The 14,915-nt window shown below is 47.0% G+C and overlaps 1 protein-coding gene across 2 annotated transcripts in view; it reads right to left on the bottom strand.

The window, feature by feature from the left end:
• The window catches only part of LOC119442615 (unconventional myosin-Ie), a 356,792-nt gene that overhangs the window by 61,063 nt on the left and 280,814 nt on the right, over window positions 1-14,915 (bottom strand). For both annotated transcript variants that reach the window (XM_049662263.1, XM_037707556.2), the window contains exons 9-10: window positions 14,152-14,255; window positions 8,946-9,078 (exon numbers count right to left, since the gene is read on the bottom strand). In XM_049662263.1, the coding sequence (XP_049518220.1) occupies window positions 8,946-9,078; window positions 14,152-14,255 (237 nt within the window). The remainder of the gene's footprint in view (window positions 1-8,945; window positions 9,079-14,151; window positions 14,256-14,915) is intronic.

The raw sequence follows: 14,915 nt of genomic DNA, 5'->3' as shown, positions 1-14,915 counted from the left end.
AAAAAAAAGCATAGCACGAAGAAACGCTGTGACACTGGGGCGCCAAGGTACCGAACATTAGGAATAACAAGAACGAAACGACGACGGTTTCAGTTTTCCACGAAATAGGCGTTTCAGTCGCCTCCCTCAGTGAAGTACAAATGTTTGCACTTTACGAGTTATTGTATCAGGATCGCCGCATACACCGCTTCGAATCGGTTACGCCAGCGAACGCTGAGGTCAGAAAACGGGACTAAATGTTTTTGGCGGGAAGAAACAGACGAAGGGGTGAAGGTACAACACCATCACACACACACACACACACACACACACACACACACACACACACACACACACACACACACACACACACACACACACACACACACACACACACACACACACACACACACACACACAAAGAAAAAAAAAAAGAATACCCCTTCGCACTTCGAACGCTATTGGGTCAGGAGAGAGAAAAAGTAAGGAGAAGTACGTACAGGGGGCTGACATGAGCAATAGTATAGAGGGCCTTTCCGAATGGATTACTGTAAGGTTAATAAGCGAGCGGGAAATCAGGAGAGACGTCGGTAGGGGGGGATAACAGGAAAGGAAAATAATTAGGGAACGGGAGCCGGCAAGGGTTTGAAACAAAGCGATGTAAATGAGGTAAAACAGGAACGCTAGAAAACGAACAAAAACAGAAAGAAGAAGCAATTAAGAGAGGCGCAACCACCCCCGTTAGCTCCTAGCCCAATTAAATCTCATTGGAAGCGCGCGGGTGCGGACAATTAACTCTGCTGCTCGCGGCGAAACCCGGGTGGGCTTGGCCGAGACAGAGATAGGGTGGGGGGTAGGGGGGAGGGGGGTGTCAAGAGCTACTTAATGAGCTGCCTGAGGAGGCGAAATCGGGTTCCCAGTTGTGCTTGTGGCGTAATCAACAGCTTTATCGTCAGGATGTCGATAGAGGAAAAGCAGTCCTTTAATTTGAGAGAGAGAGAGAGAGATAGAAAAAAAAGGGAAGAGAAAAGGTGAGACAGAGTAGTTAGCCAATGCAAGGTCCGGCTGGTCTCCTGCACTGGGACGATAGGGCAAACGGACTGGAATACTATCCCCATCAGGAGCCACGTCTACAATAGCGCATGTCAAGATAACGCATCAGAGCATCGGCGACATTTTAGGATAGTTCTTGTTACATCTACGCCGAATTCTCGATAACTGTGCGCGAAGCATTATAGGAGAAGGTGCTGGGATAGACGCCTGAATTTTATTCGTACGTAAATTTATTATCGTTAATCGTGACGTAACTGACGACCATGTGATGGTATTGATGTCATGACCTATCAGACATGTTAGTCATACATTCGTACCCTTTCATGCCAATTTTGGCATATACTAAGTAAACGAGACGCGAGTTTTCGATAGGTTTTCGATAAGTTTATTTCCGCCGGAGGGTTTCTGTGGTCGGACCACGAGTGTTTCAGCCTAGGCATGTACAGCTTCCCTGTAAAAATAAAGTGTGAGAGCAGAATCTAAGAACTGCGTATGAGTTCTTACAGCCTGTGACGCCAGTCCGCGTGTTCTCAAGGAGCCCGCTAACGCGTTCAAGGATCTCAGTGCTGATAGCTGTCCTCCGCACCAGTGGACCAGGATCCTCCCCTTCGGCAATGAGGGAATTTCAGCTTTGTGATTACGGTCGGGAACTGTCTTCTTCACACTGTGCAGAAAGTGTTATATAGCCTCAAAGGAGATGCCTGAATGTCATTTAGCTGCCACAGAGCTGCCACAGATGTCACAGTCGGTGCTCTCGGCCAGAACAGTGCGAAACGGACAGGCATTCACGACTGCCACGTTGAGCCACACAGCCGGCACACAATGATCGCAGTTGCGCTAACGGCGGAACTTACAGCTTTGTCGCAATGCCGGCTGAAGAAAAGTGGTCATGTTCCTTTCTAATCATCATCGCACATGTGGGAACTCGTTACCAAATAACGTAGTGTATGACGAGCTATCTATAGGATTGAGAGTAACAACTACGAAAAAATATATATATATATATATATATATATATATATATATATGAGCAGACAACAAGCCACTGTTACTCTTAACGAGTTCTCAACAACAGAGTTTGTGGCGCCGGCGAATAGTAAGGCAAATTAAGTTTAGTTGCCGCTTACAGGCCTGCTGTAATCTTCTCTTTTAGTTTGTCTTATCTCGACCTCCTGGTCTGTAGTAATATTTATTTTATTATACCTCGTCTTTCTTCCCGTGGTATTTCATTCCTTACGCCCCCTAACCCCAGCAGGTCTTTATACACTGTAGCTAGCGTTCACATCTTTCCCTCTCTTTTTTTCTCTGCTGTCGATTCAGAGCGTCACGCGTTCTGTGTTTTGCCCTGTCTGTTCATGCTAGCAGACATCGAAACGGACTCGCTGGTATTTTATAAATTAATAATTTCACAGCGCAGACGAAAACGGACGAGAAAGAAGCGAGCAATGCGAGCAAATATGAAATTCCAAAATGTGTAAATTCAGGATGGTTGGCGCATATTATAGTTAGGTTAGGCCAAACGGAATGAACGCACAGCGTTTCGTCCGTTAATTTCGTATGCCCTGTACCATATACGCTGTTACTGTAGCTAGAATATGAAATAACAAGGAACACGCGGAAAGCGTTTTGGGCGAGTTGATACAGACGGGAGCAAGAAATGTAGTGACCACGGCATAAGCAAAAAGAATTAAATTTCCTTTAGCACAACCGGTGCCATAAGGAACTGTCTCCATGCGTTACACTGGCGCGAACACGAGCACGTATGGGATGTACCACTTGATTCCCGCCTACAATGCTAAGCCTACGAAGAAAAAAAGAAAATATTTTTTTTCGCAACATCTGGGGTCTTCCGGCTTTTGCTCGCTATTGTAAACATTTGAAAGTTAAAAACGAGCAGCACATATTAACGCGGACGGAGAAAGAACAGAAAAAGGAGAAAGAACAAAGGAAATAATAGAGAGAGGAGAATGAACAGGCTGCGTTAACTTGTACTCGCTTATAACTTCTATATTTCCGTCGCTCATATTGCATGGCCGTCTGTTCCTTGTCTTTGCGTCGTCTGTGTTGTGGAATAAAAAATGAAAATGGGAAAGCAAGCCGGGTCTCGGACGATCTGCATTTTTGCCATCCCTATTGCCGTTTCACCACTCCAGTTTTCTTGAAGGAGAGATTGTGACATTCTTTAATGGATGCTGGCTGGATCGATATGTTTGCCTGGCCAATGTTCGCCTAGCATGCTACTTCCAATGGCAATGGTGATGCAATTATATAACTAGTACACACGCACACAACAAACACAAGCATACGCAGTGCAAGTAACTAGAATGTCTGGTCTCGGCCAGTGTCTCTGATAAAGGCTAAGAGCGCCTTCGTGGCGCCCAAAGCAATACCGCCGCTGCCCCCAAGCTCCAAGCACACAGCGCGACTCTTGAGTGTTCTCGAGCAAGGAATACGAGACGTCAATGCGGAAGACAGAACCAGTGATGAGATTTGTCCAAGGCACATTGGGGCACGTTTTAACGCGACAGCGTTAAGGGTCCCCTGTCGCAGAAAATCCGGCGTCGGCGTCGGCGTCGGCATCCGTGGCGGAGAAAATCATCCCGAACCACCCCGACCGCGCAGGCCCTCCGCGTGGCGCAAGGTGTTAGTGCAGGAGAAAATCATTCCGAACCACCCCGACCTCGCAGGTCCTCCGCGTGGCGCAAGGTGTTAGTGAACAAAAATTGAATTTCTCACAGTGAAATCCGTCAGAAAAATGGCAAAGTACGACTTAACCATAATATACAGACATGGTGGCGTCGGACTGTTATTTGAATGTACGAGAAAACATAATTCTGTTACGAGGAAACTCAAACACAAACCCCTTTTGTAAGCATTTCTACCATACCGACAGCGGCGCGCTCGGGTATGCTACTTGCAAAAATCTTATCCAGATGGCGCTCACATCCTCGGCAGGTCAAATTGGGACTTGGCCTGCCCAATGCGTTTTGGACACGCGCGCACGTCGGGGCAATAGCAAACAATTATTAAAATAATAAAAAAAAGGTGCTAGGGCATTAACATTTTAATATAAGACGACTTATATTGCCCCTGGAAAAACGTCTTCCCAGAAATACATTTCTGTTTAAAAGTGAAACAGACATTAAGGGGATCGGTGTAAGCTTGGTCTATGTAAGCTGGCATTCCCACGTTCTGTGTTGCAGTGAAACCGACTCAAAGAAAAATGCGATGCGAACGGGTCCCGATAACGCTTTCGCGTTCCACTCTTAAAGGCGAAGCTTAAGCGTCCTCCAATTTTTTTGGAGCACGGGTAGCTTTAATACCTAAGATATCGATACCTACTCGCCAAAAGCTAACATAACTGAACAGAAAATCGAGATGACGAGCAAAGACCAAACACTGGGGACCCCTGTCACATTGTTGCCAGGCGAGGGAATCTACAAAGAAAATTACAAGATAACTAAGTACCTGCAAGGTGGCGCGTCTGCAGTGATGACAGCTAGCAGAAGGAAACGCGAGGAACACGAAGGCGCTTTTGACAACGACATCTCTGGTTGTCTCCGGAAGCTGACAGGTTGAACTTGACGGCAATTCACTTGCCCAAAATTCCTTATTCCGACGGTCGCTCGCGACTAAAAAAGCGAATTAGGAGAGAATGGGACAGCTTCTCTTAAAAGCTGCTCCACAGAAAATATGCTACCTCTGGATATATTGGCAGGTTATTCCTTGGAAACTGTGCATTTCTTTCGTGGATGAAGCGTTGCTGATTAGTAGGGGAACAGAACGCCGAGCTCTAACGACGCATTTACGTGATGTAACATGCTTTACAAAGCATTTGTGTCCTTTTTGTGTAAGAAAGTTGGAAGAACTGAAAGTTATTATTTATGTTTCTTTGTCAGTATGTTTGTCACCTTGCCACCGCGAAATCTTGACGTTACGCGAAGCTATTGTGGAAGTGTTAGAGTACGTCATTTTCTGGCCTACAGTGCCAAAATATCACCTATCAAATAGTCTAGCTTAAGTTCTCGTTTCATTTAGCACCCGTTCAACGCACTGCTTTCTAAGCTCGAGTGAGTAGCTTAACCGTCGTTACCTCCAACGTATTAAGGTCGTCTAATGACCTCGAAGTCACCGCTCTGCAATTAACTCTGCTCTTCGGCGTCTGTGTCTACTTTCTGGTTTCCTTTCGCCTAAGGCCGACTTTGCACTCTTCGAGCTATACGTCTTGCTTCGATGGCATTCATTCTGGCTAATACAATAGACGAATCACTTACCTCCAACAAGACCAATGCGTCTTCCTATTTTCAGGTTAAATATAAATTCATGTTAGCGGTGTCATACTTCATACTTGTCGGTGTGCTGCCTTTAGTATAAGGACTTCATCAATCGTTAGCTACCTAGCACCGCGTAGCTTAGGCAGACGAACCCTACTCCTCTCTTTCTTTCTCACACACACACACACACACACACACACACACACACACACACACACACACACACACACACACACACACACACACACACACACACACACACACACACACACACACACACACACACCACACACACACACACGCACACACGCACGCACGCACGCACGCACACGCACGCACGCACACACACGCACGCACGCACGCACGCACGCACGCACGCACGCACGCACGCACGCACTCACTCACTCACTCACTCACTCATTCTGTAACTCTGATGGTCCACCGGTTATCCATCCTACGCATTACATGACCTGCCGTGCTCCATTTCTTTTTATCTTAACGTCAACTAGAATATCCGCTATGCCCGTTTGCTCTCTAATCCACACCGCTCTCATGTCTCATAACGTTACGCCCAACATTTTCGTTCCATCGCTCTTTGTGCGGTCCTTAACTTGTTCTCGAGCTTCTTTGTTAACCTTCAAGTTCCTGCCCCATATGTTAGCACCGGGAGAATGCAATGATTGCACACTTTTCTTTTCCACGACAGTGGAAAGCTCCCAGTCAGGATTTGGCAATGCCTGCCGTATGCACTCCAATCCATTTTTATTCTTGTGTAACTTTCCTCTCATGATCATGGTCGCGGGACTGTGAGTAACTGACCTGGATAAACATATGCCTGCACATACTCTAGAGGCTGACTGGCGATCATGAATTTGGCGATCAAGGCAATTAAACATTACCTTTGCCTTCAACTCTACTCTTACGCTTTCTCGGTTAATGTCCTCATTCACTAACAGGACGACGTCATCTGCAAACCGAAGGTTGCCGAGATATTCGCCGTTGATCCTCACTCCTAAGCCTTCCCAGTATAATAGCTTGAATACTTATTCTAACCATGACGTGAATAGCATTGGAGAGATTGTGTCTCCTTGCCTGACCATTTTCTTGTGGAGAAACAAGGTAGTTTTGGAATCTTTGTAGATATTTTCCAAAATATTTACGTGTACCTCCTGTACTCCTTGATTACGCAATTAACTAAAGCACCCACACGAAAACCTATTTATTTTGACACAAAAGCGAGACAGACAAAAATGTGCCATAAAAAGAAAGAAAAGAAAAAGCCTCTTTAAAAGATTACACGAAGGGCCAAGAATAAATGGAGATTATTACATGGATTAATAAGAGAAGTCGGAAAAGAAAGGATATAGGACCGAAGGCAAGGAGCGAAGGCCAGGCCCAGCCACTATGTAGAATATCGACGTGTATAACGCCTCAAAACCGGCGCTCAATAAAAGCAATAATCGCTTATGGGAGTAAATTGCACGCCAAACACCTGGTTATTCCTGCTTTCGCTCCGCTCCCCTTTCCCGCTGTCTTATCGGAATGAGCGGCGTTATGAACAGATATCACGGCAGCCCACACCGGCTATCGTTCCTTCGGTATACTTATTAGGAAGCGATTGAAAGTAAAGAAGGGCAAAAAAAAGAAAGAAAAAATTAAAAGAAGGATGAATAGTCAGAAATAGTCGGGGTGCCAGCTGTGGGTGCGCTAAGGAACGCAAAATACAGCTCACTGTTTTCTGTCGAACCTAAACGCTCGTCTTATGAGGAGCAAAATAAGCAAAAAGAAAGAAAGCTAGAAAGAAGCAAGAGGGAAGGGAAAGAAGAAGGGACAAATGAAAGAGCGAAAGAAGAAAGGATAAAGGAAGGAGCAAGGAAAGAAGGGGAGGGGGTCTCGAGCCAATAGTTCAGCTCCAAGTCGCCTGCGCTCCATTGGTCGTGCGCGGCGCGTAATGACTAGAAGGGCCCGCAGAGAGGTCTCGCCGGCCCGTCGCTGGGAGCTCGCGAGCCCATGCGATACCGGCACTCCAGTATTCTTTCCGTTTCGGTTAGCGAGAGGCAAATACCCATTTCAGCATTACCGATAAGGATTAGCAGCTATTCTTCTTAACTTTTTTTCTTTCTCTCACTCTGAGTTCTCTTTCGTCTCGCGCTGGCAGCATGGCAAGAACAAGAAAAAAAAAAAACCAGTAACGAAAACCGGTGTTTCCACACGCGTGTGCATTCTCTACCCCCTTTTGCCGCGTCAGTACATATATAGGCGCAGCTAAAAATACCTATGCACTGAGTAGCGCAGAGTAACCGAAAGTCGCTAAGCGATCCTCCTCTCAAACATGACTGTTAAGCTTTCGCTTTCTCCGTCCCCCTTCTGTATTTTCTCACACAGTGCTGGTCTCTGAAAAGTTATCCAGTTTAACGCTTTTTATTGCGAGCGGGGATGCTGACCTTGTTGTCGACGTCCAGAGGCGAAAGGGTTCGGCGAACGAACTCGTTCGCCTCTGGGGGGAAACGGGCCATGGAAGAACGTGGAGGCGAACGAACTTCCGGTCATCATCATATGGTGTGCCCGGAAACGCTGGAAGACATTTCGCTACATCTTGGTGCGTCAGCTTCTAAGCTCCTGCTCCAACCACGTACAACATGGTATATCCGACGTTAGTTCGGCCGTTGTCAGCGCACTCATTTAGCGCTGCGTGATAACAGCGCCGTTACGGTGGCCGAAGTGAGTCCCACGGCTGATTTCTAAGGAGTGTAGCGACACTCATTTGGTGGTGTGATGGAATTAGGAAATGGACAGGCATAGGATAGAATCAACCGACGCCAGACAGGGGTACTTCAAGATCGCTGAGAGAAGCACTCGTCCGGAAGTGGACAAGATGATGATGATGATGATGACGACGACGACGACATCAGCACTTCGGGCAAGTTTCACGGGGTTTGAGGGATGGAGGACAAGTACACTTCCCGTCTTTCCTCTCCTCCGTGCTTATCCGAATAAGTACTGTGCCAGCTTTGCACCGGCGTGATTAGATTAGTATCATCTAAAATTGTTTTGCTGAAGCTTGCACACTATGCGCGCGTTGCTGACCGACTCATTGACACGCTTTACTCGAAGTCGGCCCTCGCTTTTGTAGGCTGCGCATCGAAGCCACGTTCTGCATGCGCTACAGATCTTTAGCGTCGTGAAGGCGGCCGTCGCGTGTACAGATACGATTCTCAAGTGCGTCGCCGTACTCCGAGAAAGTTGTTCTTGTATGCAGTTATCTCACTGATTAGTTTGCTTCATTGAGAGAACTGCGAGAGCAAGCACCAGCTTGTCAATAATCTCGCTCGATTAGAGGTTATGCCTGATGGAAATAGCATCCAACTGATGGGAACGCGTATTCATGACATTCGTAAAACCTCGCGCGTTTCATGCGAACATCTGTGTCAGCGTATCTGAATACATTTGTGGCTCTTTAGGGGACTTTTCTCTCCGTCTTTTGGCCCTCCGCGCACCTCTCCCAGCGTGGGGTAACGAAACGGATGCTCCTGCCATTAACGCCCCTATACCTGCCTACTTTCAGCTGCCGCTCTTTAAACCTGGTCTCTTTACACCTCGTCTTTACACATGCGAGCTATGATCACGCGTGTCACTCACACTGTTCGTCCTCGACGACGGCGTAGTTTCCTTTCTCGACGAAGGTGATCATGCCCATGTGCAGGACGCCCATGACGACGCGCAGGAACTGGGTCTGCTCGTCCTCGCTCATGCCCATCACCGTCATGGCTTTCTGCAAGAAGGAGAGAAAGGAGACATTTCAAGTTCCGGAATTGCTTCGCTAGGTCACGCACGTTTACCACGATGCTGATGCGGTCGCCGACAAGCGGGTTTGCGTGCAAGACTTAGCATTAAGTTAGCTTAGCGTGCTCTGTGACTGCGAATGAATGGCACGCTTGTGCTGATCTAAAGCGTAAGAAATAAGATAATTAACGAAGCTAGTGTGCTTCTCGAAAGATTCGGTGCCTTGAAAACTCGTCGCCCGACCCGATACATCGCGAAGAGTCAGATTATTCACCAGCAGGACAAAACCCGCGAATCGTGTTGCATGTCATGTCACGTGCAGAAGAATATATGGGAACGGGGATGACTATGTCAGCGAGACAGTTTGATGGGCATCAGGCTACGCGCTGCCGTGATTCAACGAAACACGTTAGCAACGTAGCTGTCAAGCCACAAACCGGATATTTGTGTACTACCGTAGTCGAGAAAAGTGCCTATACTGCGATTCCTTCCAACAATTCTCGATCTTTTGACTATTATGCCGCGTGTCCCGCGTAAGTTGTGCCACAAATTTAGAAAATATGGAAGTGCGACCTAGCTGTGCAGAACCAAGGTAATGTTGTTTGCCATTGCTTGGAGAAAGTCCGATTTTCTTTTATTTCTCCTAATTACATAAATAGTTATTATTAATTAATCAACCGCTAAAACATTACATTGGGTCGCAAAAAGTGTCAATGAGGAGATTGTAGACCATCCTGAGAAATTCCCGATCCAGCGTTTTGTTGCTCAATACGTGCTGCATGAATGTTTTTTCCCCAAGCCCGAAAGAAAGCTCGCGAAATACAGAAACGTTCCGCGTGACAAGTCGACAAATCTCGACGACGAACGCGTCCCCTAATTTCTATTTTCGGCGTCAGCTAGGAGGTGCGACTGCTCACTTAATTTTTATAAGTAACTTGTTGCTATGGACGCGCCTAACGCGCAAAGCCTGTCAAAGCACTGGCTTGCAGGAGAGAATTTCGTAAAGGTGTTTTACTCTGCCTTCTTATTTTATGCTCGCGCCCTTGGTTCAAAGCATCGGGATTTTGCGACAGGGGAACCGTGTTTATAACCAACCATCGAAAATGTCATTTCCTTGTATATATATATATATATATATATATATGTATGTATGTATATATATATATATATATATATATGTATGTATGTATGTATGTATGTATGTGTGTGTGTGTGCGTGCGTGCGTGTGTGTGCGTGCGTGCGTGCGTGCGTGCGTGCGTGCGTGCGTGCGTGCGTGCGTGCGTGCGTGCGTGCGTGCGTGCGTGCGTGTGTGTGTGTGTGTGTGTGTGTGTGTGTGTGTGTGTGTGTGTTGTGTGTGTGTGTGTGTGTGTGTGTGTGTGTGTGTGTGTGTGTGTGTGTGTGTGTGTGTGTGTGTGTGTGTGTGTGTGTGTGTGTGTGTGTGTGTGTGTGTGTGTGTGTAGCTTTAAAGCAACTATTTACCACCTTAAAAGGTCGTATAGACTTCAGTACCTTCAACAGCTTAGTGTGGAAGTTCACAGTTTAAGGCGACACAATGTGTCAGTGGAAATACCTGGGAACCTCTGTGTTAGTACAAAACTCATTTTCCTCCCAGATGCTGGCGTTTGGAACCAGTTTTATAAAATTCGGGCAAAGAAAAAAAATAATAAAGATGCCTATGAGCTCTTGAAGAGTTCACTGCACGCATATATATGACGCGTGAACAGCATAACGAGTTACGGTAACCTTCGTGGCCAATTTCCTCAAGTAATAGCAAGGTGTGAGTCGATAGAGTGGAGGTGGAGAATTCTCCTGGGACATTCATGCAGTGGATAAGAGCAAGCCCACAAAGTCATCGCACAGGGTGACCTTTTCTAGCTGCTACGAAACTCGCAACGGCGCCAAGATATGCAAACGAAGCTCAAACAAAGCCCCACCGGAAACCGAAGCCGCGAATATAAAGGGTGGGCGCGCATTAGTTCCGATCCAGCGCCTAATCCAGCGACCCAGAACGGGAAGGGTGCGCCTCGAGACTCCCCCATTTCCAGAATCAACGTCTTGAAACTAGAGTGAAAAGAAGGCGAACCTATCAAGAGCTCCCCCGACGCATCGCCACAAAAGAGAAAAGCCTCTCGAGTTTATCTGCAGAGTGAATAGAAAACAAGCTCTAAAAGAAAGCCGACAAGGTGCGGCGAATCCGGGATAACGCTCGCATTTTGGCGCCTCCTAACACGAAAACCTTGGAGCTATTTGACTCCCTCGTTAGTAAGGGGTGGGGGGCAAGGGAGCTGGAAAGATAATTAGGAGGAAGCAGAACACGAAGTTCCCTCTTCGGAGGCGAGAAAATGCTGGAGCCAGAGGAGCAGAGAGGAACGCTAAAGTAAGGAATGGCGCTGCTTGTTCGCGAGCCAAGTCAACGGCTCATCATAATGCGCGCGTGGTTTTGCAATTCGGGCAGGTATTTCGAGAGGACGGTAAGCCAAGAAAAGGTACACGGTTACTTTTTCGAAGTTACTCGGATATATTGAGGGGGCGCGTAACTCAAATAAATCACGTTCTTGAACGAAGTATCATTGTAGCCGCAATCGGTAACTTCTTTCTGCATCGTAAACAAGACTAGTTTCCGTGGACCCGGAACCCCGGAATCGCCAGACTCACGGTCCATGTTCTGCGACTCCAAAGCAGCTTTCCAGTCTCTGATGTCGCTGATTCGTCAGAGACCTGATGAACAACTAGTTGCTATCAAGATACTATTTATCCTCACCCAATCGATAATGGTCACGACATCGTCTGTTAATGAATGTTGGGTCATTTCGGCATCACCGGCAACGACCGTGCAGATAAGGCCACTTGACCTGCCCATCACATTGTGCACTGATGAGAACGGACGCAGCAGCTACAAGGCTTCGCAACACTCGCAACGTGGAGCTCGACTGATTTTACCAACATTAGTCTCCGTAGTTTTAATGCCGCGTGCAACTCAGGTTTCCACCTGGGATACGACCAACTGAAGCAACGCTTAATTATCTGCAGCCTGTGACTCGGCGTGGCGTTCACGAATGTCTACTCAATCTGCGTCGTAATAACCGACAGCTCTACGTGCGACTGGCAGCTCTGCATCACGCATTGCCTATTGACCCTTTTCGCGGCGAGCCCATGGGGGCTGCCATGTTTGATCACGTGGTGACACGTCCATATTGCTCGCCTCAACTGCCTCCGTTGCCTCCGTGTTTACAATGGATGTATATGACGGCACTGCGGCTTAGCGAACCTCTGTTTCGAGAGATATCGTAGACGCTGACTGCGTGGACGAGACGAAGCTTTAGCCACATCCTCAGAGGACATGCAAAAGCGTTTTCGGAGCTGATTAAGCTACGTGGAAACGGCGCGAGCGGCGTATATGACGCTTGCTCTAAAATCTGGGCTAAATATGTATTCCAAGATATCCAAACTCTCCGCTCATCAATTGAATAAGGATTAGCGTGTTTTGCTCTTCGTTCTTTTTGGCAAATATTTTCAAGCAGCGACTTGTCATGTTTCTGACTCAGTAAAGTTTCTCGGTGCGGTCACTATCTGATTATTTTCTGCCGGGTGAGCTCAGTTCTGTGAGATTTGTTCTTGCTGCGCACAAGGCTTGAAACGTAGCTGTTCTGTACATTGTAATACCTTGTAGCAAAGACGTATTATCGCCAAAAACTCGCTCACTCTTGTGGACCATCGCGAAACATTCAGCTTCGACCATTCGTGCGCTATCGGTGTATTACCGTCATTTAATGTGAGTATATAGTGCGCATATATTCAATTCTGCGCCCATTCACTTATTCTTGACACGTTGGCGAAAGAGTGGGCGTAAGTTTCCGTGCCAGTTGGGGTATAGATGTGTGTAGATACTGTGCGCGAAACCTACTATGACAGGAAGCGGCGCTACTCCCTTTATCATTGGTTAACGAGCGGTACTCACTCTTGCCGACGTGCCGGGGCTGAAGCCGTTTCTTTGGAGATTAGCAATACAGCGCTGGCAGATGAGCAAATTTCTGTATCCTCGAGGAAAGCCGTACAATGTACTCTCGAAGTGCCGGAAACACATACGTATAGTTGCAGTAGCGGTCCGCGAACTTGGCCCCACATATTCATTACAATTCTTAATATGCCAGTCACTAATTATGCAGCCAACTTCTGCACACGTCTTCAATTCACATAATTCAATCCAGCATGATTAGAGCACAGTGTGTTGGCGAAACCTCAGTTGCATTTCCAACAGCTGATCGCACAGAAGCAAGGTAGAAGCGTCAATGGTTTCATAGTCGTGCGTAGCCGCTGAGGCGACGTACGGCGCGCCGCCGAAGGCGCCATCTCGTTTCTTTGGAACAAACTGCTCCGCGAAAAGGGTCAACACGATTTCCCTCGCTACAGTGTACCTAGAAACAGACTCTAGATCACGCTAGATAGAATGGGCAATCGGCCCCTGTCGGAAGAAGGAACGCTGGGACATTTGTATAGACCACCCTAGGTACACATTTATGAGCATGGGTTCTTAAATTGTGTTTTATCTCATCTCCTTCTATCATGCCTCATTCCCTACCACCTGCCGCTTACGCCATCACAGAATAGTCAGCCCGTTTTTCCACTGGCTGACCTCTCCGCCTTTCCCTCTTTTTTTTTTCGCTTCCTTCCATGAACCCGCATGAGGTTTTGCTTCTAGCTTCAGGACCACATTCCGGTGGATTTCAAACTGTTTCTTTTCTTCCTAGCATTTTCTAGAAGTATCGGTTTCTGTTGACTTACGAGATGTTGACGACGCGCCGGTGTAACCCACAGTGGCTATGGCACTGAGCTCGAGGCAGCGGGTGCGATCCTGGCCGCGGCGGCCGCATTTCGATGAGGGTGCAATGCAAAACCGCTCGTGTACTTAGATTTAGGTGCACGTTGAAGAACTCCAGGTGGTCAACATAGTTCCGGAGTCCCCCACTGGGGCGTGCCTCACAATCAGATCGTGGTTTTGGCATGAAAAACCACAGACTTGCTTGTTTAGATTTTAGCCGTGCAGCTAAATAGAGCACTGACCAGAGTCTCTTGGAAGTCGTGGGCGTCGTTGATTCCCTCCAACTTGTACACTCCGCTTTGGTTCAGGTAGCTGTAGTAGTCGGGGTTGGCCACGCCCAGCTCCTCTGCGAAGGGAGAAAACAGACCCTTTTTTCGTTGGTATATGTACCAAATATGGTATATTTAGCGCACTACCGCAATTTTTTATGCGCTTTTTTCCTCTCCAATGACTTCCAACTCCGTGGTCAGACACTGATACCTGTCGTAAGGTGAGACGCATAAAGTGCTGTGGTCATATATGCAGGACCAACCACATTACATAAAAGCAAGGGGAAGGGCGTCGGATGAGGGAGGTGCATGACGCTTGAAGAGAGTCAATCGTTTAGCTTTTCTGGTCTTAACTATAGGACAGCCTTGTTTCGAACTTGTATAAGCTCGTAGTCCTCTACATATGCCTAAAATGGAGTTAATTTGTCATATCTTTTGGAGATGCATTATGTAATATGTGTTTTTGCATCATGCTTCAAGCGCTTTCTTGCTCGACCTCTTCATAGATATTGCGAAGTGGTTCATGGCTATGTGAGTACCACAGCAAAGCGTAACGTCTACCCAGCGCGAAGTGTTTATAGAAATTTAATGAGAATCTCAGTGCTGAAAAGAAAACCAAACCGTGTATTACACGCCTAAGGGAGCGCTGAAGATTCTGCAGATAATTAATGTTACAATGATATAAATACGGTATAGACGTAAGAAACAATAAGCTATGGAATATTTTGATCATTAAT

This window comes from Dermacentor silvarum, chromosome 2 (assembly GCF_013339745.2).
Source record: "Dermacentor silvarum isolate Dsil-2018 chromosome 2, BIME_Dsil_1.4, whole genome shotgun sequence".
Classification (NCBI taxonomy): Eukaryota; Metazoa; Arthropoda; class Arachnida; order Ixodida; family Ixodidae; genus Dermacentor; species Dermacentor silvarum.
This window is presented reverse-complemented; position numbering and strand designations above follow the sequence as displayed.